Here is a 27097-nt window from a genome sequence, read left to right on the forward strand (position 1 = left end):
TAGCACAATTCTCACTCTGCAGGCATTAGAACATATTACTGGACAAAGCAGAAATATCTTACAGTAGGCTACATCTTAGCAATGCTACCGTATGGATTTAGTTGCTATTTAGCAGAGATTTATTAATTTCAGACTTCTTGGGTCCCTGCTTTTCATTCTTTTTGATATTTGATATTATTTCTAGCAAACCTATTTCCAATTAAAAGGAATAGTTACAAGGGAGGTTTCCAGTTCAGAGTCTTTATAGGTACCTATTTCATTGCTTCTTATGTTAAAAACTATGCTTGAGGGCTGCAAAATTTGAGCATCAAACTTATTTTATATGTATTGTAGTAAAATATGATTTTTTTGTTGTTGTTGCATTCACAGCTTATATATTTACCATTAGGATGTCCTGTATTCCCTTGCTAAAATTCTTAGTGGGGAGCTTATTGAACAACATGTGAATTCAGAAAACGGAAAAAATGTGGTAGATGTAAAGTCTTATGATGCTGGCTGTGCTGTTTCAGTTTTTCTCAACTAGCCTCTGGAGACTATAGAGCTGAGACAATCCTCTCAGCTCTATTTGGCTCTCTCTCCATCTCTCCTTAAAACACAAACCATGGAGGAGAGTGATGGGACCACTGAAGACCTCTGTCTCCCTCACTCCCACATGGTTAAGTTGAAAGGACAGCCTTCTCAGCTTGGCTGTCAAGGGCAAAGCATTTTGTATTATGGATTCAAAACCCTGACATTTTTGAGATGTGAATAAATGGCTTGCAGCAGGAAAATGTTAAGCTTGATTATTTGTGGTTTTTCCTTGTTGACAGTGTTTCCAAAATCACACTGCTGTTTTGTTCATGGCCATGTTCTGAGCCTATTAGTTAGTAATAGGCTAATAGTAATTAGTTAGCACTGCTCATAGTGCAGCAGTGCTGAGATGCTCCAACCTTGTACATGGCTCTATACAAGCCTGTAAGAAAGAGCTGAAGGTCTTTTTTCCTCCTCTGAAATTATTTGACAGAAGAGGCCCAGAAGTTGGAAGGGCACAAGGCAGAGTAGGCAATAGATATGATTATGGCTGTTCAAATCTGAGCCCATTTTTGTGGGTAACCAAGGCAGTGGAGGTGTGGTGACATGCTCTGACACATGTCCAAAGGAAAGCCACCCCAGGTGCCCGTGCTGCTGACAGGAGCCGAGGCACACGTCACTGTGGTTAGGTGGGGACAGCGTGGGTTTAACATATATCATGGTTCTATCTTCATTTTGGTCCTGGAGAAATGCAGAATCAGACTGCAAAATAAATTGGATGGGTTATGCATGCCAGCTGTCTAATACTTGCCAATATTTTGTCATCTTTGGTGCAGAGACAATTTAAGGGGGAAAGCGAGGCAGGATGAGGAGAGTGATGGCATGAATTTAATCAAAGCTGTTTTCTCTCCACTGCCAGGTGTGTTTGGCAGGTTAAATCTAGGGTGTTGAGCTGGCAGTGGTGCTGCAGTTGTGTAATTTGCTCTGCACAGAGCAGTAGGGCTGTGCCAGGAGCTGTGATAGAGGGAAGGTGGATTCAGAGGGGCTGGGGTAGGAAGTTTAAACAGCAGGATGCAGTAATCTTGATCCGCAGTGAATCTAGGCTCCAGAAAACAGAACACCTTTATTAACACTTGAAAAATAAATTATTAGGTATATTAGAGGTATTAATTGGATCAGACCTTGTGTTGCTGTGTCCTGGCAACAAGTCCCTTCTTTGCAGGCAAAGGATGAGTACCTGAACTCACATTTTTGCAATTACTTGACTTAGAGTGAGTTTTACTTATTCATTGCTTTGGTGTTAAAAGGCGTTTCTAGCATTTAAAGGAAACTGAAAATTTATTGCAAATTACAAAATCCTTCAAAAATCCTTCTTTTTTCTTTTGGTTTTGCACAGATTAATAGAAAGGCAATGGTCAGTGATTCTTCCTTAACTAAAATGATCAGACTACAGAAGCCTTCTTTTTTTCCTAACTTGATAAACTTAATGTTTTCTTGAATATATTTTTGAATAAGGACTTTAATAAATTTGAGAAGATTAGGGGTTGGTTGGGTTGCAAAAGGTGCTTTGCAAGGCATAATGTGGGACTAGCTCTTCTGATTTCAGGTCAAACATTAGCATAAAATAAGGTTTTGTTTGTTTCCCCATTTTTGTGGAAATGGCAATGAATGTGGAGTCTATAGGAGAAAAATTATGTGGCTTGTGTTACCATCCCTCCAGCAAATGCTTTCTTAGTATCTATTACCCTTAAAAGTATGTTTTGGATTCATGCTAATCAAATCATGTTAACCCCTCATCATGTAGCTCTGCTGCATCATTTCATGATCCATACTGTAACTGGCATAATAAAGATTGAGATTTTTGAAGTACACCTCTCAAAAACAATTACTAGTAGACTATACCCTCTCTCACTTGTATATTGACCAGTTCTTACAACTTCTACTTGATGATAAAGCTCATTTTTCCGGGAGCCTCAAAGTTCCTGTGGATCACACAAGCTGCACATAAGGATGTACTAGTCCCAGGTGGCCATCTGTCTCTTCTTTCCCCCAGCCCATTCAGCCAGGTTTCCTGATCAAGGGTGCAAGAAGTGTCAGCAGGTCCAGCTGGAGACCTGCATAACAGGATCAGGCTCACGTGCTTATATTTTGCTTCTGGTGACAATATCAGCAGGATATTGCAGGATTCTGGTTTTGGAAGTCAGTTGGAGAAGTGACTGAGTAGGGACTGTGGCTGCTTTGTTGAAGACATGCATCAGTTCTCAACTAAGTGCAGAAGCAGACTATGCTGTCCTTATTTCTCATTAACTAAAATGTCCTAAAATTGCAGAGTATGCTGAGTTGGAAGGAACCCTCAAGGATCATTGAGTCCTGGCCCTACACAGAGCATCCCAAGAGTCACACCTGTGCCTGAGAGCATTGTCCAAACATTTCTTGAGCTCTGTCTGGCTTGGTGCTGTGACCATTTCCCTGGGGAACCTGTTCCAGTACCCAAACACCCTCTGGGTGAAGAACCTTTTCCTGATATCCAACCTAAACCTCCCAACACAACTTCAGGCCATTCCCTTGGCTTCTGTCACCAGTCACACAGATAAGAGATCAGGGCCTGGCCCTCCTTTTCCCCTCCCAAGGATCCTGTAATTGCAGTGAGGTCTCCTCCAGGCTGAGCAGACCAAGTGACCTCACCTGCTCCTCCTGCGGTTTCCCCTCAAGGCCCTTCTCCATCTTTGTTGCCCTCCTTTGGGCTCTTTCTAATAGTTAAAATATCTTTTTTACATTGTGGCACCCAGGAGTGCCCCCAGCACTGGAGGTGAGGCTGCCCCAGGGCAGAGCAGAGCAGGACAATCCCCTCCCTTGCCTGGCTGCTGATGCTGTCCCTGATGCCCCCAGGACACGCTTGGCCCTCCTGGCTGCCAGGGCACTGCTGGCTCATGTTCAGCTTGCCATGGACCAGAGCCCCAGGGCCCTTTCCATGGCGCTGCTGCCCAGCCTCTCATTCCCCAGTCTGTACATCCAGGGCTGCCCCATGCCAGGTGCAGGATCTGGCACTTTTCCCTACTGAACTTCATATGGTTGGTGATGGCTAATTCCTCTAATTGTTGAGATCTCTCTGCAGGGCTTCTTTGCCCTCCATTTATGTGTCATTGTCAAACTTAGAATTCCTTTGAGTCCTGTGTCCAATGTATAACATATTGGTATATATTTAATTTGATTTTTAAAATAGCTTATTTTGAAAGGGAAAAAATTGAATAAGCTCAAGAATGAGAATGCCAGAACAATTTCTTTTATCTCCGACTGAATTCATTGTTGGAGGGGCAAACCTTTCTAAGTCAAGGTCTGGTTTTCAACCCATATGCTGCCTAGGAGCAAACTCTCTCCACATAAAAAATTAATTCTGCCTTAACTGCTTTACCTCTGAAGAGTTCTTGTTCTTTAGCAGCTGCAGCATTACAAATGAATCTTGGAGCAAACACCAAAGCCCTGGGGAGTGATGGAATTTCAGGTACATTTTATTCTCAGTGATTTCAGTGCAGTAATTTCAGGCAGCTTCCAGCTCAGCATGACATGTTGTGGAATTGTTTGTCTGAGGTAGTGAGCCTAGATTTGAAAAGGGGTGGGCTTCCAAACCAAAGGTTGCTACTATGTTTTTGAAAATTTTCTTCTTCTCAGGATGGGTCTTTCTTTAGGACAAATAATGATGTGAAATGATTCTTGCCTTTGATTTGGAGCCTAATGGGGGAAACAAGAAGTCATTCAGGGTCAAGCAGCAGCATGATGGTATGGGCCACAGTGCAACACTCCTATGTGACCTGCTAGGGGTGGGCAAGCCCGGCTGCACAGAGTGAAAATGGGACTGGCTCCTGGGCTTCCTGCCAGCCAGTGCAGCCTGGCTGCTCTCTGGGAGCAAACAATAAAAACTGACTAATTTCGTTCCATTTACAAGATGGTGCCCTTTCCTACCAAAGTCCAAGTTCTCAGGAAAAAACATTTATTTATTGCTTAGGCAATTTTGTAAAAGCAAGTGAGTTCTACAAACAGAATAAAACCTGTCAGTGAGTGAGTGTTATTTATCTAGTTCTGTTTTCACTGGTGTTGAACCCCATTTTTCCAGTTTGTTTTTTTTTTCCTAGCACTACTCCATCTTACCTTGCCCGTTTTACATATTAACTGAATTAATCAGTAGGGAAAGATTTGAGCCAGCTGGATTTTACTGTAACTGGATTACCTCACAGGAACATGCAATCCATCAAACAGGCTAAAGTAAACACTTAGCTGGGTCACAGTCTTCCTACAGCCCAGCCCATCTAAAATCCTGTATGAGATCACTGAACTCTCTAAGCAGATTACACAGTTATCGTTGTACTGCAGGAGATGTTCTGTAACAAAGCATTTGCACCCAGCAATCAGCCAGCTGTGCTGCTGGGAACAGGAGGTGGTAGGCACTTGTGCTCTTTAGTCATTTACAGCATTCCCTATCTAAAGGCAAGGCACATCTTGATTAGAAATGGGATGCTCCTACTCTGGCTTTATGGGCAGCTGTTTTATTTGTTTGAAATACTTTCAGGGATGAAGTTATTTTCTATTCTTCCATCAATGCAAGACAAACGTCGACGGTGTGAATGGCGAAACACCCACAGATCTAACCACACTGGCAAGTGGAAATCTGTCAGCATTGTGCTAGCAACAGGTATTATCATCATGGGTGCCAGTCCTGTCAAACCTGCTGTTCAAGCCTCTCTCCTTGCCCCTGTGAGCCCTCTGACAGGAACCCTCCGTAAAGCACCGTCCCATTTTAGCTGGTTGCTGGCCTGGGATTCCCACTCCAGTGGGGAAAATCTTGTTCTGGCCCTCCAGCTACACCAACCACTGTGAGTGAATTCATCTGAATCATTAGTCTAACTTACTAAAGTGCCCTTAAATAATTCCTACCAGCTGCACACTGCTCAGCATCACCCCTCAGTGCCTATGCAACTGCTGTCTGCTGTGGCATGGAGAGGGTCTGAAAACCCCTGCACCATGTGGGGATTTGCTCCTTTATTTCTGGTTGGAGACTGGATGTGCTGAGCCAAACTGGAAGCATTCAATGGCAGTTCTCATCTTCCTGCCTCCAGGGCTGTCAAGGCAGCAGCTTCTTTGTGTGGCAGAAATACAAATGTTTCTATTTCAGCCATCCAGAATACTAAAATTATTCCATTAATTAATACTTTCTCCCCCACCTTCCTTCCCTTCCCCCCCCCCCCCCCTCAAATGCAGAGAACTACATTTTGGGGGAATCTGGAGCCATGAGAAGAGAGGTAGAAGATCTGCTTATAGCTTGCTGGAGAGACTTAATGGAATAACATCACTCTGAAATGTACAATTGCAACAAAATGGTTTATAAAGAGAACATAGGAAACGGGAACTGTTTAAAAATGGAAAAAATGTAACTTTTTTGTGTTTTGGAACAGCTTTCAATAAAGTATATTATATTGAAACCAAACAGCCTGGAAAATGCTTTGGAATTTTATTCAGAAGAAAACAGAATTTTTTGGCTGTTATCCAGCTTAAAATAAAGTCATATTATAAAATATGAAAAGCTTTTCTGAACTAGAATCTCATACTTTGTATGGCTGTTGTTGTATTATCCATGCCTTACTTAAGTTGCAGAAATGGGATGTGAAGACCGGTGCAAGGTCAGTTTTTGTAAACAGGTACAAGGAGAGTTTATTCTTCCATACATTCAAATTTTCTAGTCCTCTTATTTTGTTATTTTTTCCAGCTGCTGAGAGGTTTTCTGCTGATTTCCTGTTGGAAGGGAAATTCCACTTACATGTGGAAAGAAGGGAAATCAGAATGGGAAACCAATGCCAGATGAAAGCATAGGTATCTTGTCAGTATTACACATGTGGCAGGGAGCAGTAAAATTCTTCATAAGCAGCTGCTCAATTGGAGACACAGTGTAAAGCTCTATTCATCCAAAATAATGAGGGTTTCCATGTGGGGCTTCACCAGAGTGTGACTTATCTTTCTTCGGCGTGAAATCCTTTGGATTCATCCCCTATAGAATCTCGGCCTTGTGATTCAATCTCAGTAACATTTTGACAGGCAAAGAAGTGTCATAAAGCCTTACCCTATTGTCTCCCCTTCAGAAATAGTCCTTGTGAAGGATGCCACGTGTGACCCCCCAGCTGGTAACTCAGCCCCACCCAGCCCTTCACTCACTCTCCTCACAAGTAGGATGGTTGGGAGGACAGGAAGAGTAAAACTGAATTAACTCATGGTTTAAGATACAGACAGTTTAACAGGGAAAGCAAAAGCTGCACAATTAAGTCACTGCTTCCCATGGGCAGGAATGTGTCCATTCAGCCCCAGGACAGCAAGGCTCCAACATACACGGTGGTGACTTGAGAAACAAACACCACCACTCTGAACTTCTCACTCCTTTCCTCCTTCTTCCTCCAGCTTTATATGCTGAGCATGCCACCATACGGAATGGGACATCCCTGTAATTTGTGGACATCTGCCCTGGCTGTGTCCCCTCTCAACTTCTTATGCCCCTCCCTCCCCGAGCATCCTCACTGGTGGGACACAGAAAAGGCCTCAATACTATGTAAGCACTGCTCAGCAATAACTACAACATCTCTGTGTTACCATCACTCTTTTCAGCACAAATCTGAAGTACAGCCCCATACAAGCTACTGTGAAGAGAACAAACTCCATCCCGGTAACCAAAAGTAATCTGAAATTAGGATTTCACTGACTCTGTTATCAGATTGTACTTATGAGGTGTGATTCAAAGCACACTCATTCTTGCATCTGTGTTATCTCACCTGGCAGCCTATTGCTATGGACACTGGTTATTGCAATTAACACATAATTCTAAGTGAAGATATGCAATATCCTAATTCCTTACATTAATTGAGACAAACTCCTTGGAGATGCCCCAATTCCTTCTGTTTTTCATTTAGTGCTCAAGCATTGTCTCACTCTTTTTTGCCCAGGTTTCCAACTTTGGTTTCAGGCAGCTGTGCACCGCCCCACTGCTGCTATGGAGATGCTGCAGTGGCAGTGGTGTAGCACACACAAGAACTCTCCCCTGCCTCGCTGCCCCTCCTCACACAGCATCCCTCTCCACAGTGGAGGATGCCTGAGTGTGTAGATTCTACGGGGGCCTCTGCTATAGCAGCCTTGTTATGTGCTTTTGGCAGCTGCTGTACCTTGGAGTAGCCACAAATAGCAATCAAATCTCCAGAGATATTCAGATATGTAGCAGTGGATTATCCAAGATGAACAGTGCTGCCTTGGGAAAGGTACCACTGCACTGCACATCTGGGTTTATGTAATGGGGTATTGTTTCTGGAGTTACACACTAAATGTGCTTGCAGACCTTGTGTATGATAAGGGTGGCTCCAGGGAAACAAATCTGTGTTCCACATCTTTTAAAATCTTCCTCTGTAGACTCTCAATTGATAGAGCACAAATACTTTTAATCTGCTCTGAAATGGAAAGCCCAGATTCCTCATCAGGGCAATTTTCTGTTTGTGCTCTTTGCTGGTCCTGTTTCTCTTATATATTTTCTCCAATACCAATTCAATACATATTTAAATTACATGGAAACTCTTCCCTCCCTGGACACCTCAAACATTCAACAAATAGTACACATAATCAACAACATTTCATCCAATTGCCAAAAGCTGATTATTATTCTGCATGATCAAATCACTAAATCCCCTGTGTCTGTCTCCTATCTGGGGCATGGATTTAAAAGGCAGCTGTATTCTGACTTCTATTCATTTGTTTGGAGCATTGCACAAGCCATGCTAACAATTACATAAATCAGCCTTTTTTTAATGTTAACTGATAGTCTTTTTTGATTCCTGGCCAAACTTCTTTTTGAATAATCTCTATTTAGTTCTGTATTAATTACTCTTCTGGGTGCTATTATAAAAACCTGACCAATAAAGTCCTTTAAAAGAGTAATTTTAGAATGTTCTTCCTCAAAATTCAGCTCATTGCCTTAGTTTCCAAAACCACACAGAAACATCCTTTAAATGAGTATGAATTAGAGGGAACATCAGGGCTTTGTTTGATCTTTGACTAATTTGGTGTACTGTGGGAGCAGTGTCATTACCCAGAGACCCCTCCCCACCACTGGGATAGCCTCAGTGCACACTGGTGCCCTTGCCAAGCCAATTCCATGTCTGTGATCATGCTCTCACACCAGGCTCTTTCTCCTGTTCCACCTTGTGGAACATGGGAACAGGATGGATTGATGGCTCATCATTTTTACTATGGTTATTTATTGCTGCCTTGCTGTGTGGGCAAAACAGATGCAAAACAGAGAGATTTAGAATACAAACACCAGCTAAGCCATGCAAAGCTGCTTGTGGATCCCTGAGTCAGCAGCATCCTGCTCTGTGTCTGGATGGAGGGGGAGAGAGCAGCCCTGCAGCCTACTGACACATTGCTCCACAGCTCTGCAAGCTGGATGCATGTGCCCACACCTGCCCTTCCTCCTCAGAGTGGTCCTGCTGCATCTTCACCTGCTGAGCTGGCAGCAGGGATGGAGTGGCAGACTGCGGCTAGGTCACCATTTATCCTGTCTGATGCACTGCCACTTAAGTGATCTCAATCAAATGCTGTTGAAAAAGAGCTTTCACAGTCTGTGGGGAAATGGATCCCATCTGTCTCTGAGCAGTGACATGCCTCATCTTTGCTTATGTGATGGATTCCTTCTCATACCAGATGTTATGCTAGCTAGGCTTGCCAGCCACAAACACTTCAGCAGTTTCACCGGGACTGTGATAGCTCTTTGCTCAGCTGAACTGGTTTGTCTACCGTAGGCAGGATTTCATTAGTGCTGAAGACATTAAAGAAGAGCCAAGGAATTACTGCCTTTATTCTTGCTCTGTAGGAATAATCTGACACACATTGGGTCTGCTGAGCTGTTTTAATGAGATTGCACTTGCATGTGAGATCTGATCCTGGGGCACTCTTGACCCATCAGCTTTAAACTGGTTGCCAACAACCAGTTACTCATAAAGATTAAAAGCTCCAGTTTATTCCAAACTGGAAATATATGAACTCCCTCCAATTTACTGGGCTTCCTCACTTCTTCCATCACTCATCTCTGGCAGAAGTGTTAGTGTCAAGACTCTATTGACTTCTCCATGTCTCTGGCTGCAGATGTTCTCAGCACATTAGAGCTGTTTTGAGACAGTTGTGGTGAAAATAATTAGAACAGCATAGAATAATTTACTTTGGGAATCATCTTTAAGATCACTGGGTCCAATCATTAATGTAGAACTGCCAAGTACATCAGTAAACCATGTCCCTGGACTTACAGCTCTGTTCTTCCAATATACATTTGTGAGGGTATTGATTTCCAGTACATTCTCTGGAACAGTACATCAACATTTTCAATGAATTTAATGTTTCTGAATCACTGGAGTATTCTATTCTTTTAAAGGAATTCTGCATATGCCCCATTTATGCAAGGGTGTGTTGTTCTTGGCATTCCGGTAGGATAGACTTAGTTAAGAAAAAATTGTATTTTGCTTTTAATTCTTTGGGACATAACCAGGGATCCAAATCCATTCCTTTATATCAGGCTTTTATGGCTTGTTGGAGTGTGTTTCGGAGATAGAAAACTGTGGCTTGTCTTATATGTCAGGTCCATTTCCCTTATTGATTGCTAAAACGAAGTAAATGGGGAAATAAATTATTTTTTCTTCCTATTTATACTTTTATGCTAAAGAGACAAGAAACTGTGGTAGCACTGTTTGTTCAGGCCATGCAGTCTCATCCTGCTTCTCTTTAAAGAGCTCAGACCAACTCTGTGAATGATTTGGAGGCACCCCTGGCAGCTGGGCTGTGTGAGCAGATGTGTGAAAGGCACCCCCCAGCCACTTCTCCAGGAGCTGTGCTGCCCCCAAACCTGGCTGTCCCATCCTGTGTCCCATTCCAGCTGCTGCTCCGAAGGGGGACAAGAATGCTCGTGCCATCAGAGAAAGTTGCCTGTCTGGCACGGTTTTGACAGCAGTTCCCGTAAACTGGGCAGACTGCACTCTGACCTGCAGATTTGCCTGACTCCAGCCAGCCTGCTTTGGAACCATATTGTCACTGATCTACTTCTTCCCTGTCCGTGGCCCATCTTGGCCGCTTTCTTCACTGCTGCACGCCCTGGCACCCCGCAGCTCCCTTTCCATCTGCATGGTAACACACCTTACCCCACAACAACGCATTCCTAACACTTACCAGCTCGTTCCCTTTGTGGAAAGATCACTGCAACCCGATGTGCTCCCTCTGATATTTGGCAGCTTTGCCTGGGGAGAGGAGCAGAGAGAGAGGAGTTGAGACAGCATCTCTGACTGCAAGGGCAGAAGTTTTTGCTTTTTGCATACAGTTTTCATTTCCCCCAGCTAATGCTGGAACCAGCCAAAAGAATTCCTTCTTATGCCAACTTGAGTACATCAAGAAGCCATTTAATGCAGTGTCCAAGTTTGGCCAGAGCTGTTTTGATTTAGTAATGTCTCTTACAAATACATGCCAAAGTATCTAGTTTTCTAGTAATAACTTTAGCCCTGGCAGTATGACTTTCAGAACAAACACCAGCTTTTAAAATCTATCATGGATGTGTTTGCAATTAGTTCACTTTTTATCTCTCAGATTTAAGAGGAGGATTTTCTTAAAGGTGGACAGGCAATAATTTGATCTATATATCAAAATAGGGCTTTGCTAATGAGGGAGAAAACAAGCAATTGTCTAAAGTAAGATATACAGAAATTTATCTGTCTTTATAGAAAATTATTCCCTCTAGGACTTTTTTAAACTCACAATACAACTGAGCACTATTATCTTTCTGAACATCTAATTTGAAGTGATTCTTTAACACATTATTAGGGGTTTAAAGTGTGAAAAATACAAGAACCATTGAGATTGGGGTTTTGGCTAGGGGACTTTATTCTGAAAAATTCAGGTTCCTGAGAATTTAACTTTTTGGTTTTGGAGATATTGCCAGCTACCTCAACAAGAGAAGGTTCCTGCTTCTTTATTTTCATTTCTTCTTATTTCAGTGATTATAAAGTAAGGAAAAAGTTTCAGGAAAACATTCTTTGTGGGAAGTAACTTCTGGCAAGAATAAAATGTGATTTCTTAACCGGCATTTTGAAGCAATGAAGTTATCCAGCAGCCTATTAATATCTAACCTACTATTGCTGTGTCCTTGACTGTGGTTTTGAATAATGTCTGCCTCTGAATCTCTTTTTGTCCTTTTTCTTTCCTTGCTTTCCTCCTCCACCTCTGTGCAGTCCCTTTCCAAATCATGCAATAAATTTTCAGTCTAGGAGACAAAGTCAAATCTATGTTTCATAAACAACACAACTCTTCCAGATTTTCCCTTTATTAGGGGAAAAGTTGGAGCTCTCTTAGTAGCCAACACACAAAATACAAATTCCTGCTGAAAAAACTGTATATTAAGGAACCCGTTTTAGTTATTGCTGGTGTCTGTGAATGTAATTTTCCCTCATACATTCTTGTCTGCTATTGTTGCATGAACATTGCAAAGATTTGGGAGGGTGTCTCTTGACTACACTGTTTATTTCATTATTAGAATTTAATTATTAAAAATTAAGAATTTGCTGAGTAATCTCCTTAAAACAGTGTCTATTTTAACAGAAGAGCCTCAGTTTGGGCAGCAGCCAGTCTATTAATGCAGGAAACTTGTATAGAATATTTGCTAATCCCTGCCAGATTCGAGTACCACTAAAATGTTTCCAGTACTTTGATTGCAATACTAGTGAAGATCTCACATTTTTCTTTTTTATTTAGTCACAAAAAAGTACACATTTTAGTTTTCAGCAAAGTTTACAGTAAAAGCATCACATACTTAGACTCTGCCTTAGTCTGCTATATCTGGTGTATTCGTTCTATTTACAGCAACCACAGATATTTCCAAGAAATATTTATATTGATAGGAAAAATGTTGCAAGTATGCATTGGTGGAAGTATCAAATATAATACATTTCACTTAGTAAAACATCAATTAAATGGCAGTTTTCATACACTGGCAAGGAGGTAGAGAGCACTGGGGTTCAGCCTGCACCGTGACCTCCCACTCTTGCTCCAGACACCAACCTCCACTTTATATATTAAGGAGCCTATTACAGTTTTAACATTATGTGAGTAACAGGGTCTGGGCAGTACAAGGCACATGGGATCATCCATTACAGCTGCAAACTGTCATAATTATTATGACAGTTTGCAGCTGTGAGCGAGTTATAATGCTCACTCACAGCTACTCTGCAGCTACTCTGACTGGAGTCAGCTCATATAAATCTCAAGGTTTCCCTTTCCAGGGACAGATTTGCCCTCTTCTCATAGTGATTCACATGACAGCAAAATCAGGTTCCTTGAGCAGAGCCTGAGATTTCTGCATGGTTGAAGAAGCATCCCAATATTTGGGACTGCCTTCAGACCAAGAAGGCATACACCATACTTGTATTTGGCCCTGGAAAGCCACCATGTTTAAGGAGACCCCGCTTGTGCATATGTGTAACAGGTCACTGTTGAACCCTCATCTCCTTGACACCCACTGAGACACCCAGCTAGTACAAACCTTTATGAATTTAAAGACAGGCTAGCTCAGCAATGCAATGGAATGGAATGGTAAGGCATAATCTGTTTTCAACATAACATTCTTCATACTCCCATACATCTCAGCTGTACCTTTATGGAATGGCATATCAACATTTCAATCCAGCACTCTCTCCCACATAAGACTTGGATAATACTATCAGGTACATGGTGTGATTCTTGGAGTTACCCTGTGCAGGGCCAGGTGTTTGACTTCAATGATCAGTATGGGGACCTTCCAGCTCAGGCTATTCTTTGATTCTGTGATTTACTTTGTATTATCATGTGGGGGCAGCTCCCTGTCTTTTGCTTCAGAACAGATTCTGTGCAGATTCTGTTCTAGCTGAGATTCAAATACTTTCACACCTAATAGAAACAAAAAAAATTCTTACTGATCGATACCTTTTGGATAATAATCTTTCAAAAAATAAACCAGGTGTAAAACCACCTTGGAAGGAAGGAAGAGGTAAAAACTTCTATCAAAGTAATGCTACTTTGGAGACAAATGTGTGCTTCTGGGCATGCAGCTGTCCCCATTATGTCCTGAGGAAGCAGTTGAGAAAGATTTTTCATGTCCCAAAAATTATGAGTTGATGTTGTTTCCTTTCTTCCAAATCTTAGTTGCTACATTTATGAACGCTGACTCTCTTATCATTTTAGACCACCATGACAATAACAGCACTAGGGACTAAAAATTTAGGGTATGTGATGAGTCTTTCAAATCTAGTGGAAATACATGGAAGCCATTTATCTCAGTTGCCTGGAATTACATTTGCAAAAAGGACAGAAGACATTTTTATCACATTTTTGTGTCTCTTGGTTAAAATACAAATTTAAATTCAGTGATTGCTTACCTGTCCAGATAGACAAATTGTCACCATTGAGCAAGAAATGACACAAATTCACCAGAAGGCTGGTTTGCACAACAGCAGCTTCAATATGAAAATTCTCTTCTTTTATAGATAGGTTTGACACATTCTACTTGATTGGCTAATTAACAAAAATGTCTTTCTCACAAGCAGTCCTTGAGAAGAACAGAAAAACAGAGCAGGAAAACACCACCTGCAGGTTGTTTATACTAACAAGCTATCATCGTTTCTCTACAACTCCCTAAAAAGTCTCTCAAGTCCACTGTGAGAAAATTAATCCCATTTTCTGGCTCTCTGACCAGGCTGTCACATCCACAGAGAAATCACTAATAGGCCCTAAATAAAGGTAAATTCGAAGGGTTGTTATTTCAGTAAGGAATAAAAAATACACTCACATCGGCCTTAGCAGAAAAGATTTTATGGTGGTCAATAGAAATAAATCCAGTTGGAAGCCAGGCACTAGAGGTGTTCCCCAGGATTCAGTGCTGTGATCAGTCATGTTTATTACTGCTATTGATCATCTGGACAAGGGGATGGAGTGTACCCTCAATCAATTTCCAGATGACACCCAATTGGGTCAGATTGTTGATCTGCTGCAGATCCTCTGCAGAGGGATCTGGGCAGGCTGGATCTGGGCTGAGGCCAGTGGTGTGAGGTTCAACAAGGCCCAGTGCCAGGTCCTGCCCTTGGGTCACAACAACCCCAGGCAGCTCCACAGGCTGGGGCAGAGTGGCTGGAAAGGAGCTGGGGGTGCTGGTGACAGCAGCTGGACATGAGCCAGGCTGTGCCCAGGTGGCCAAGAAGGCCAATGGCATCCTGGCCTGGATCAGCAATGCTGTGGCCAGCAGGGCCAGGGCAGGGATTGTCCCCCTGTGCTGGGCCCTGCTGAGGCCACACCTCCAGTGCTGTGTGTAATTTGGAGCCCCTCAGTTTAGGAAGGCTATTGAGGTGCTGGAGTGAGGGAAGGAGACCAGAGAAGGGCAACAGAACTGGGGAAGGGTCTAGAAAGTATGTCTTATAAGGAGGTGCAGAGGCAGTTCGGGTTCTTTAGTGTGGAGAAAAGGAGGCTCAGGGGAGATCTTATCACTCTCTACAACTCCCTGAAAGGAGGTTATAGCCAGGCAGGTTCAGTCTCCTCTGCCATGTCTTAAGTGAAAGGATGGAGTAAATGTCTTTATATTGCATCAGGGGAGGTGTGGGAAAATGACTGGGGCTAAAATCAGAGAAAACATGGAAGTTGTATTCACAGTCTAGCAGAAGTAATAACAGTAGAGAAATTATAGGGTGAAATGCAGATGATACTCCCAGAATGGGATTACCCACTTCCCAAGTGCAACCACATCCCAGTGAACATGATGCATGATGAGTCACTCAAGCTCTCCTTAAAGGCAAAACCGGTATAAAAGTAAGTTAAAATGGGGAGAAATAAAAGAAAACTCCATCATAATTTCTGGGATCAGTCAACAGGGTGAACATGTCTTCTTTCCCATGGGAATGCCCACTGGGTAAGAATTGCACTTCATGCATGCTGATTTATTATCTGGACCTAACTTTTACTGGAGATTAGAGCTGGTCTGCTTATTGCTTTGAATATATTTTTGCAGCCAAATACTATCACCATCAATCTTTGAACTTTAACATGCCACAATTTTCTATTATATTAATAAAGAATGTATTCTGTAAACTGTGATCAGGAGTCCTTCACAGGCTCCAGCAGGTGCTGGCAGCAGGTAACACTGTGGAGACCTGGGAGATCTGGGAAGGGGTCTGTTGTTGTGTGTCCCTGAACAAGTTGAACTGCCCTCCAATCCAGATGGGGTCACCATCTCTGCAAGTGTTCAAGAGGTGCCTGGATGTGGCAACTCAAATTCAGAGACAAAACCTTTCTAAAGTCAATATAGATGCAGATTACATGCTTCAGGCTAAGTGGTGTGTCTTCTAACCCTTTGCATCAAATGCCAAGCAAGTGGATTTTTTTTTGAGAAATACATCCAAACCTATTACACTCAGAGCAGCCTCTGAAGATACTGCTGTTAATTCTGGTACTTTCTCAAAGCACTGTGCATACAAGATATGGCAACATATAGGTTGGTGTAATTAACTTCTGAATCTAGGAAACTGCAAATCAGTATAAGATTTAAACAGTGTATACTTGAAGGGAAATAAATAGAAAATTTGTGCAGTGAATATGCTGGAGGACATTTCATTGTAAGCGGTCAGGAATCAGAGTAGTTCACATCCTCTGGTGATAATTATGCACAAGAGTTTATTTTGCATGAGTATCTATTTTCAAAGTACAGAGAATGAATGTGAATGTAGGCATGCACGTGTAACTACATAGGCATTCATAACTTGAAATTATGGTCCTGATATTTCAGACAACAGAAAAAGCAATATAAAATAAAGGCTTATTCCATTGCCTTGTTCTGTGCCTACTAACATCTGTGCATGCTTGTTTCCATAGACCTACAGCAACCCGAGCTCACCTGTTTGAGTGAAGCCCTCATTTCTGCACAGCAGCACAGTTCCTGCTTTATGGCAATTTGCTCAGTGTATGGGACTCTCACAGGCACAGCAACTCTCAGCAGACAGCAATAGTAGTATTATTAGGCTGGAGACTTGCCTCTAAAAATATAAATATACAGTTATTTCCTGGTAAAACTACCATCAGATGGTATCTGTAATAAAAACCTCTCTTCCCACTTCCATCTCCTTTTGCCAAAACTGTAAAGATTTTTCTACTGTTCCCTGCCTGACATTTCAAGCTGTTCCTTGGTCCTCTGATGCTTATGGCTGCACAGTACTGCTTTTCACGGTTAACCTCAGTTCAATATATAAACACATCATTTCCAGAAATGGAGGTCCAAGTCTTTCAGACATGGTCAAAATTTCCTTTTGGAGACCCTAACATGACTTCAGCATGGCGCCTTTAATGGTAAGAGAGTAGTATTTTTACCTTGAGATACTTTGTGGGTAATAACAGCTCTTGAGACAGAGCCAGGGAAGAGACAAAACACTCTGCCTTCTGAGATCAAGGCCAGGGGTCTCCCATGGCTGCTAAATCTCTGCCCTCCCATTCCCACAGGCAGGCACTGGCATGGTTATTATCAAGCCTGCTTTCCTCCCAGAATGGTTGAAGTTAAATTTGTCCTTTTCTCCTGTGCCTTTTACTCTGATATGGGCAAGGATTGATGGTCAGCATTAGGGATGACCCAGACAGACCAGAGACACAGACCTGGGCCAGAAAGGGACAGGCAGGACTCAGCAAGAGGGAGGGGCTCACCCAAACTGAGCAACAGGCATGTTGCTTTCCTCTGCTTTCCACAGAGGCCCTTGACTGGAAACATCTTGTTTCTTCAGGAAACAGTGTCTGCAAAAGAATTTTCAAATTGAAAATATGACCGGGTAAATCAACTTTTAAAGGGTGCTAGCTCCAGTGTAGCCATGCAGTCAGTGTCAGTACTGGGCAATGAGCTCAGAGTGCTGCCCTACCTTGTCTTAGGCACCCCCCAGTTGACAATAAACATTTCTTTGCCTTCTGTGCGGGAAATAATACACCATGATGTTCAAAATCTTCTTTGTGAACTAAGAGAAAGCATGACACATACATAAAAAAAGCCAAGAATTTATTGTTACTGCAACAAAAATCTTCATGGTCTACTTCAAGAATTATTAATTAATCTACAATTCAAGACTGTAGATGTTATTATTGCAGGAGAAAGGAGACCAGGAATGCAGTTAGAGCTCTTCTGTACAGGAAAAGACTCAATCATAGCAATAATAAAATTGTCACGCACATATTTAATATTTTCTACCCCTTTCTTTGGACATATGCTCACCCTTCCACTTTCCTCTGGACCTTCAGGAACTCTGGACCAACTGGAGAGAATAACAGCATCAACCATAGCCCTTGGAGTCACTCACCATGAGGAATGTGATGGTCATGACATTGGATTCTTCCTCCTTCCTGATATGCACTTGGGATAAGAGGGGGTTTTTTTAATGCTTTCCAAAGCAATTTTTTACCTTTCTTTTGTGGTTTATGGCTTCATTTTACAAATGCATTTATTACATATAATACTATTTATGTATGTTAGATATTATTTCCATGTTCCCTTTGTTAGCTGTCAAATTAGATTAATCCAGATCAGGATCCACATTTCTAAAATGGACAACCGGTGAGTGTCAAGTGCCAGACCTGTGGCCCATCTCTTACTGCTCCACCCCCCTAAGTCTGTGATGAATTCTGTATCTCCACTTCTCACATCCTCTGCTGTCATACCACACCTCTATTTCTTTGCCTCATATTGTGTGGCAGAGCCTTAAACATCTCATTTAACACAGTGCCACTGCTTGCTACTGCCAGCTGTGTAAAAGCACGATTGTACCACACAAGTACAGGATAAACACAAGTAGAGGGAATTAGCCACAGGCACCTGGTTAACTGGAGGTTAAACAAAGCAAAACAGAGCTGCAGGCAAGTCAAGAGATATTCAGACAGAGCGAACCTGATGAGTCTCAGTCACGAGGCCTTGGAAAGCTCCTGCAGAGCTCATGGGTTCTTGCTGGAAGGCAGTACTGCACTGCAGGGCTACAGGTTTACACAGCAGAGAGGTCTTGTCTCTGGAGATATTTAGGTTTCCATAACAATTCTCTAATAGGAACACATTCACAAAGAACTCAAAACATTTCACAGTCATCTTCCAACCACGATGTATGTGAAGGGACTGAGAAAGCTTGGGTTTTCTTTTAAAGCTGCTGGGTTGTAGGAGCAGCTGAGGTCACTTGGTCTGCTCAGCCTGGAGGAGAGGAGACTGAGGGGGGACCTCACTGCAGCTACAACTTCCCTGGGAGGGGAAGAGGAGGGGCAGGCACTGATCTCATCTCTGAGTGAGCAGTGACAGAACCTGAGGCAATGGCCCGGAGTCGTGTCAGGGGAGGTTTAGGATGACTATTAGGAAAAGGTTCTACCCCCAGATTGTGTTTGGGCACTGAAAAAGCTCCTCAGGGAAGTGGTCACATCACAGCCTGACAGAGCTCACTTGGACAATGCTCTCAGGCACAGAGTGTGATTCTTGGGGATGGTGCTGTGCAGGGCTAGAAGCTGGACTTGATGATCCTTGTGGGTTCCTCCCACAAGGGAGGAAGATATTCTGTGATTCTGTGAAAACTCACATGGTGATTTTCAGTGCTATCTATGAGAGGTTAAGCACAGCTCCAGAAATTACTGTGGGTTAAAATGATTCCTGCCACTGTGGTTCTCTCATGGTCTGCGATGTTTGTGTGACTGAAATACCTGGTGTCCTAAGTTTACTTCTTTAGATGTTTTTCCTGTTTCTCAGTCACACTTCCTGCTCATATTTTTGGGCATTGCTTTTTGATAAGTATTTTATTGTGGCTAAATAGAAATATTTTCAAAAGTACTTTCATGTTGTTTCATCCTTAGCAAAGACAAATTAAAAAGTTTCTATTTCCAGTAGTTTAGCATATGAAAGAAAATTCTATGACTTATTCAGAAATTATTGAGACTCTGTTTTTTCCCAGATTGACTGATCAGTCTGACTGATCCAGCACATTTAGGACACTACATGTGAACAGGGTTTAAGAACTAGAGCTGGTCTTCCCATGAGACAGCAGTTCTGCACCTCAGGGTGACATGCTGTCCTGTACCTGAGGTCAGCCCAGCTCCCAGTGAGTAGCCAGCTGTGGGTATGGTTCATTTGCAGACTCCTGCAGGACTTCCCCCAAGCTGGACTCTGCCTCCCAGCCCAGCCTGTGGCACTGCCTGGCTCTGGGAACTGCTGGGACCAGCAGCCAGGCAAGGGGAGAGCAACTCTGTGCCCTAGGACACCCATCAGGGACAGCCAAAATACCCACTCTGTGTGTCTGGCTGATTCCCTTCACCCCTTCTGTTCCTGTTTTGGTTTGAGGGATAGGGCATGAAAAAGCATGTTGGAAGGGCATTGGCACGACTTGTCCTGGCACTACAAAAACACTAAATAAAGAGGAACAGCAGAGCTTTCCAAAATGCTATTCCTCTGCATCTTTGTGAAATGCAGAACCCAAGTTTTCAGACAGTCTTTTAAATATCTCAGTAATCTTTCAAAAATGTTTAAACAATTCCAACTCCAGCTGTACTTACAGTTGGCTTATTTTTCTTTCATACCAAACATATTTAACAGAGGCTGCATTATTTTACAGCACATTGGAATTTCAAATTAGCTTGATTTGCTCTCATATTATTTAATTGCTTTTGATATATCTTATACATAAGTAATTCAGACATACCAACCATTGCACAGTGTTGTTGAAAAGTAACAAAAAGAAAAGAAAAAAAGCCTTATAGAGTATTCCAAGGCTGCAGTTTTTAAATTGCAACACAATATATAAAAGTCCTCTAAAAAACTCATATTGTAACAGATTTGTATGTATTTAAATATCAGATCATTAAAAAAAATCTATTATAGTCTCTTTATTCTGCCTCAGGAGACTTTAAAAGGTTTCTCATATGCTACTGTTGCCCTATAATCACATTTCCAAAAAAGAAATTCAAAACTGAAAATATAATTTATTACCCTAGAGTAAAATATAATGTGGTGATTCATCTCATCTAAAAGCAGCTGCTTTCTTTGTCACCTTTGTAAGTAGCATTCATTTCCCTGCCATAAGCACAATTTACAAATTCATCCTAAGGCTCAGATAGCATCATTAGCATATATTTAGCAGTAGCAGACAGTGAGCAGCAGGTAGAAATGGTTGGCTGATGAGCTAATATGCTTTGGGCACTCTTCCAGCTTGTATGATAAGAGAGAAAATGCACTATTTCAAAGTCTGCGAGCCACAAAACAATTAGCAGAAGAGAATGACAAAATTACCTAAATACTCAGCACTGAACAGGGGGTATAGATATACTGACATTATGTTTATTATTCTAGTTAACACATGAAATTATAACCTGAGCGAAGAGTTGCATCAGTGTGTTATAGACTCATTTAAATATCTACTTGTTTCTTTGTGTGTTTTGTGGTTTTTGTCTGTTTAGCTTCTTCTTATTTTTCTTTTTTAAGGGAGGTGCCAGTAATGAAAAAGCAGGCATCTGCTGCCAACCATCAGTGTGGGCAATAAATATCCAACAAATCATAGCTGGGAGATACTGCTGTCAACAGGATTTTAATATTTTCATTTTATTGAAGGATACCAATTTCCTTATATGTTGATAAATAAATGTGCAAGAACTAGGGAGTGTGTTTGTTATCATTTGTTTTCTTTCAACCTGAAAGTAGATACCTGCTACTGCTACTCAGTGACAACTGCATCAGCAAGCCCTGACACAGGCATAGAGTCCACTTCAAAATACCCTGATAATTAAACTTCTATTATGTTAAAAAGACATATCTTGAAGAAGGTGAGAAAGAATATGTTGCAGTTTGTGGTTTACCGTAACTCAGCCTCGTTTCCTAGTAATTGCGACACTCGAAACCTTGTCACTGGTTTCAGAAGAGCTTACTGCCTGAGCTAGCACCATGCAGGATCACCACAATTCACACATGAAATATTGGCTATTATGTCAGACAGGGCCATTCAGTGGGACCTGGATAGGCTGGAGAGCTGGGTGGAGAGAATGAGAACCCTAGTGAAGTTCAACAAGGGCAAGTGCAGGGTCCTGCACCTGGGAAGGAATAACCCCAAATATCAGCTCAGGCTGGGGCTGCCCTACTGAAGAGCAGCTCTGCTGAGGAGGACCTGGGAATCCTGGTGGGTAACAAGTTGACAATGATCCAGCTGTGTGTCCTGCTGGCCAGAAGGCCCAGCGGGATCCTGGGTGGTTCCAGATGTGTGTGGCCAGCAGGTCAAGGGAGGTGTTCCTGCCCCTCTACTTGGCCCTGTAAGGCCACATCTGGAGTGCCCAGTTCTGGGTTTCTCAGCACCAGGCAGCCAAGGAGCAAAGGGTCACAAAGATGATCAGGGGTCTGGAGCATCTTCTTATGAGACTGAGGGAGCTGGGACTACTTGGAAAAGAGATGCACATAAATCCATCTAAGACTACAAATGCACATAAACATCTCAAAGGCAAGTGCCAAGAGGATAGTGCCGGACTTTTTTTTGTGGTGCCCAGTGAGAGGACAAGGAGGCCATGAACTAAAACACAAGAAGTTCCACCTCAACATGAAGAAAGCTTCTTCACACTGAGGGTGACACTGGATCAGGCTGCCCTGAGAAGTCATGGAGTCTCCTTCACTGGAGATGTTCAAAACCCACCTGGACATGTTCTTGTGTCACCTGTCTTGGTGACACTGCCTTGGCAGGGGATTGGAGTGGATGATCTCCTGGAGTCCCTTCCAGCCCTAATAGATCTGTGATTCTGTGAAAGACAGTTTAAGGCAAAAAAAATAGCCAGCATTTCCACATGAGTGTAAGTTCAAATGCACCTGGCACTCTGAATTCCTAAAGAGAGGCTCTCAGCTTAGCTGGGAAGTGTTGGGACTCAACCCTCTGGAACCATGAACTCTCCTACCAGAGAAAAGCCTGCATAATCAACCAGAAGAAACTGAACACAGTTTAAGGTTTCAGTTTCTGGACACTGCACTTAGGGGGCAGATGCATAATCTAGATCTTGCTCTCCTTCAGGTAACCTCTAGCAATATCATCACAACTCTAAGAAACTCATCTAGAGCAAGGTCCAGTACATCTGTGCTGATGAATTTTACATGCACCTTAAGCAATGAGGTATTTGACCGTGGGAAGACCTGAGCAACCTTGAGGGAGGTGCAAAGTGCGATGGATGCACCTCCATTGCATCACTTTCAAAAACATAAACATGAAAATGTAAATAGTTATGGAATTAGGCACTTTCAGGATTGAGTGGTGGCTGATGAAGGTATTTTAAATATATAATTTGAGAACTGGATGCCTCTTTGAATGTATCCTCAAACACTCTTGTTTTGCAGCTCATGGCAGCAGCTTATATGGCTTCACTACACTCTGAGACACATCTCTGCTTTGGGCTCCTTAGTATTGTTCATCAGTATTGTTCATCATCAGAAAAAGCCCACTTACATTATCTCCCCACTGGTAGAGATTAGGTTCTGCTCACTGTCAGACTATGAAATTATAAACATTTGAGCAGGAATTAAAAAAGAGTCAGAAAGAGTTCAAATTAACCACTGAAACAGTATTTCAGTGACAGCTAATCACAAGAGAAAAGAAGTATCTGACAGGTAAAATCTTGACAAAAGTTTTAATGAATTTTTAATGCAAGTTCTAAGAATGCAGCCAGCCCAACTGGAGTAATGTAATCAATGTAGAAAGGATACATGTAAAGAAAATTTATACAAAAACAGAGTTGTTTCAGACAGAACATGTCTGATGCACCAATAATAGGAAAAAAAGTTGAGTCACCCCTACGCATAAACATGTAGACAATACTGCCAATTGCTACAGATCACAATTCAATTTTATCAGCCTGTTTTTTCCAGTTTTCCTTTGTTATGCTTGTTCCTCCCTCGGGCAGCAGGGACAGTGACTGGTCTGTGGGAATACAGCTCAGCAGAGGGCTGTGAGCATCGTGTGCTGGGAAGGGCAGAAGGCACATCGTGCCTCGCACACATGGTGATGTACTGCAGCAACCCTGAGAACCATGTAGGCTTGAAAAGCCTTTTCTCACCCTGCCTTTTCTGGCTTTGGGATTCCTCTAGATAGGCAGCTGTAGCTCCTACTGGGAATCTGACCTGTACTAGAGCAGTCTTAGCCTCTAATCCCAGTTTAGAAAATATGCTGGAAGTGAGAAAAATTGCTCAGATTTTGCATAAATTCTAGAATATACAGGAAATTATTTGGCATCTTTTCTGTGCAAAAATTTTCAGACTAGTTTGCATGTGTCAGCTACATATGGGAATTTAGGTATTAGAGCTGCATAACTCCCTGTGCAAACACTGGGCACTCTTATTCAGTATTAAGCTTAATTTGATTTACTTTAGTTCAGTATGTGAGCAAATAAGGCTAAATGGGGATAGCATGAATCCTGAATGAGCATATGGACATAAGGCTTTGACATGGTTTAGCTAATGTACTTTAGATCTATTTTGAATGAAATTTCCTGACTATCCAAGCAGATAACTGCTTAAGGCCCATAAGGAATGCAGACCCTGTAAACCTAGTTTAAGGTGTCTGGCTTATGGAGAGGATCTCTGCATCAGGTGACTTGACTCCTTGAACAATTTGCGTACACATTTCCCAGGGGGAGAAGAAAAAGATCATACAGAAGTAGTCAGTGGATGGAATGAGCACTGGGGTAATGAGCACACAGCCCCTTGAGAGCTTATGTCCTTCCTGTACAGCTTCAGATGAAAGCTTTTATAGCCTGGGGACTCACATCCCAGACTACACTTTGGAAGGTGGGCACCTACAGCGTGTCCTGCTAAAGAGCAAGGTCATGCTGAGCCCTGACTGATGCCAGTGCGAATGTCACTAACTCCTGCACAATGTCCTGGATAGCACTGAAATAGTTTCACTCATGCATAAGGGAATCCTGACTCCTTTGGCCTCAGAGATCCAGGAACATATGTCTCAGGAACAAGCATCTGTGATAAGTGTGAGCTAAGGCTTGTCCTTTCCTTGCTGTCTCCAAGTGCAGAAGAATGCAAGGGAGGTTTTGAGATGACCTTGACGCCATTTGAACATTTACTGCCAGAGGTTCCTCCTGGCATGGCTGCTCCTGTATTTTAGACCAAGCAATAATGATTCTAAAGAGAAAATAGTCACAACTGCCTTCTGCAGGATACTTTACCCATTGGGCATTCACGATTCAGAATGATCCAAAGGGAAACCTGCAGCATCCTTCAGCTTCTCTCTTTGGTTGTCAACAAACAGCTCCACAGTCTGCACTTGGGCTATGAGGAAAGAGACAATTATTTCCCCCTTCCTTCTCATCTTCCTGCCCTAACAAGTTCCAGACAGGCATTCCTTACCACACTGATACACTGAACAATGTTGCAAGGTGTAGAGTCTGCCCTTTATCCGGTTACTACTGTGAGCAGTTAAAACTCCTTCCTCCCCACTCCCAGGCACTGGGAGATTCATATTGCTCAACTTCTTCAACCAAATACGCTCCTTAACTGCGGCCCAAAGTGTGAGCAACCAGTTCTTGAAATGAGACACATTTCCTTGTCACTGCATGTGCTGTGGGGGTATGGACAGCAGAGCCCAGAAACTTACCTATTTGAGACACTGCGAGAATGAAGTGTTGTTGCTGACAACCACCTGGGGGAAAAGACCAGCAGAACAGGACAAGCTCACCACTGAGCTGCTCACCACTGCAGCATGATGGATTGGCCACATCCTTATGCAGAGTTTAACACGTATCATCATAACTTCATTTTTCCATCTGACTTTCATGTCACTCAAAACAGAGCTTAAAGGCACCTTGCCACACCATTTACCCTAAAGCAGAGATACAGCTGCCTTTCAACTACAGCTTCTGAATGGATGTTGCTTATGGAACAGTCCGGGCTGTCTGAGAGCAGCTGTCCATGCTTATTCACAAGTGACTCCCACAGAGAAAGTGGCAAGGAAAAGAAAAGAAACTGAATACTACCGCATGTTTGAAATTAAAGACTCTCCCAGAGAAGGTAATTGAGCTTGAGAAGGTATGCTTTCTTACCAACTAGCAATTCTTCATTAGCACACTGAGTCAGGTTTGCATTAATCTATTGGACAGACTGTTTCTACACAGCAACTACCCATGGGCACAAAGCAAACCTGGTACCACACTCTGACAGCAGGGACCTTACCTCTGATAAGCTTGCTTCACAGATCCTGAACAATGATGCAAGCAAACAAGGTTTTCCCAATGCTTACTAAAGCTCTGAAAAACTCTTTCTGTATTTCTTACAATTATATGAAATTAAATCTACCCTTGATAGATAAGCAATGGCACAGATTTGACACAGCAATTGTCACAGCATGCAGCACGGTCCTAAATTCCTTTGATTTAAAAATTGGGGTAGTTATCTTGCCTGCAATTTCTCTAAGCAAAGCAAAAAGAAAAATAGTGAACGTGGCAGCACCCTGCCAGGATGGCACTGGGGGACTCTGACAATTATCATTTTGCAAGTGCGGTTTGCAGCATCGTTCACGTGTTTGGAACCAGAAATTGTCTGTGAAACTGAACTGCTGTTCGCAGCTCTTTCCCCAGTCACATTAGGAAGCACTGGGGTGGAGGTGATGGGTGCGGCAGCCTCCTGCAGGACAGGGAGCCAGCCAAGTGCCCCTCAAGGACAGCGGAGGAACTAAATGTCTCCTGCAACTCTTACCTGAGGGCTAGTGACTCGAAATTGAAGGGAGGATACTCTTTCAACACTATTTCACCATCTTCACCTTTAATTAAAGAACTGACTCTAGGTTTTTTTCCAAAGAAAAGATCTTAAAAAATAGCATGGTCTGTACCAACAGAAATACAGTCACCTTAACTCATTGCAAATAAAACTTTGTACTGTCTCACTGAGCTCTAAAATTTTTAATGTATTTATGTGATGTTCTTCCCCTGCATTATTTTATCCATAAAAAATAGTTGTTAATGCCAGCTAAAACACTCAAGAGAGAAAAGATGAAATTCAAAATTCCTGATTTTATCTTCTTGCAGAAGGTTTTCATGCTCCTTGGAAAAGTCTTTTAAAACCAAAAGCAGTATCATTCTTCATTTCAAATGATAATGTTATATTCCCCAAAATAGGGGATGGTTTTGATTAAAATTGCAGGATAGAGCTTTTTGACAGGCAACTTCAAAATTCTGTATGTTAAATTCAGTTGTAAATGAGCACAGGAGGGGAATAGTCTGGGCTGAACACTTCTGGGTTGATGGAGGGTTGTAATTTCAACTCACTGAGCCTGATATTCTTCCCAGTGGACTCAAGCAAAACAAATCCCATTGATTTCAAAGTGGGACCAAATTAAGTGGCAAGTCTATCAGCCAGTACAGGAGATGCCTTTTAACTTTAGAAAATTAACTGTTACTGTATCTATTACTAATTTGTATTTAAATTAACTCAGGGCATGTCTGAGCTTTGCTGTCAACCGCGTGAGACTGAAGTATATAGAAATTACATTAC

General features: G+C 42.3%; 1 protein-coding gene across 1 annotated transcript in view; it reads right to left on the minus strand.

Annotated features, from left to right (window-relative positions):
* Positions 1-27097, minus strand: part of SNX18 (sorting nexin 18) — a 61201-nt gene that overhangs the window by 9157 nt on the left and 24947 nt on the right. The window contains exon 2 of the mRNA XM_059492697.1: positions 10747-10814. Coding sequence (XP_059348680.1) covers positions 10771-10814 — 44 coding nt within the window. The 3' untranslated portion in view covers positions 10747-10770. The remainder of the gene's footprint in view (positions 1-10746; positions 10815-27097) is intronic.

This window comes from Ammospiza nelsoni, chromosome Z (assembly GCF_027579445.1).
Source record: "Ammospiza nelsoni isolate bAmmNel1 chromosome Z, bAmmNel1.pri, whole genome shotgun sequence".
Classification (NCBI taxonomy): Eukaryota; Metazoa; Chordata; class Aves; order Passeriformes; family Passerellidae; genus Ammospiza; species Ammospiza nelsoni.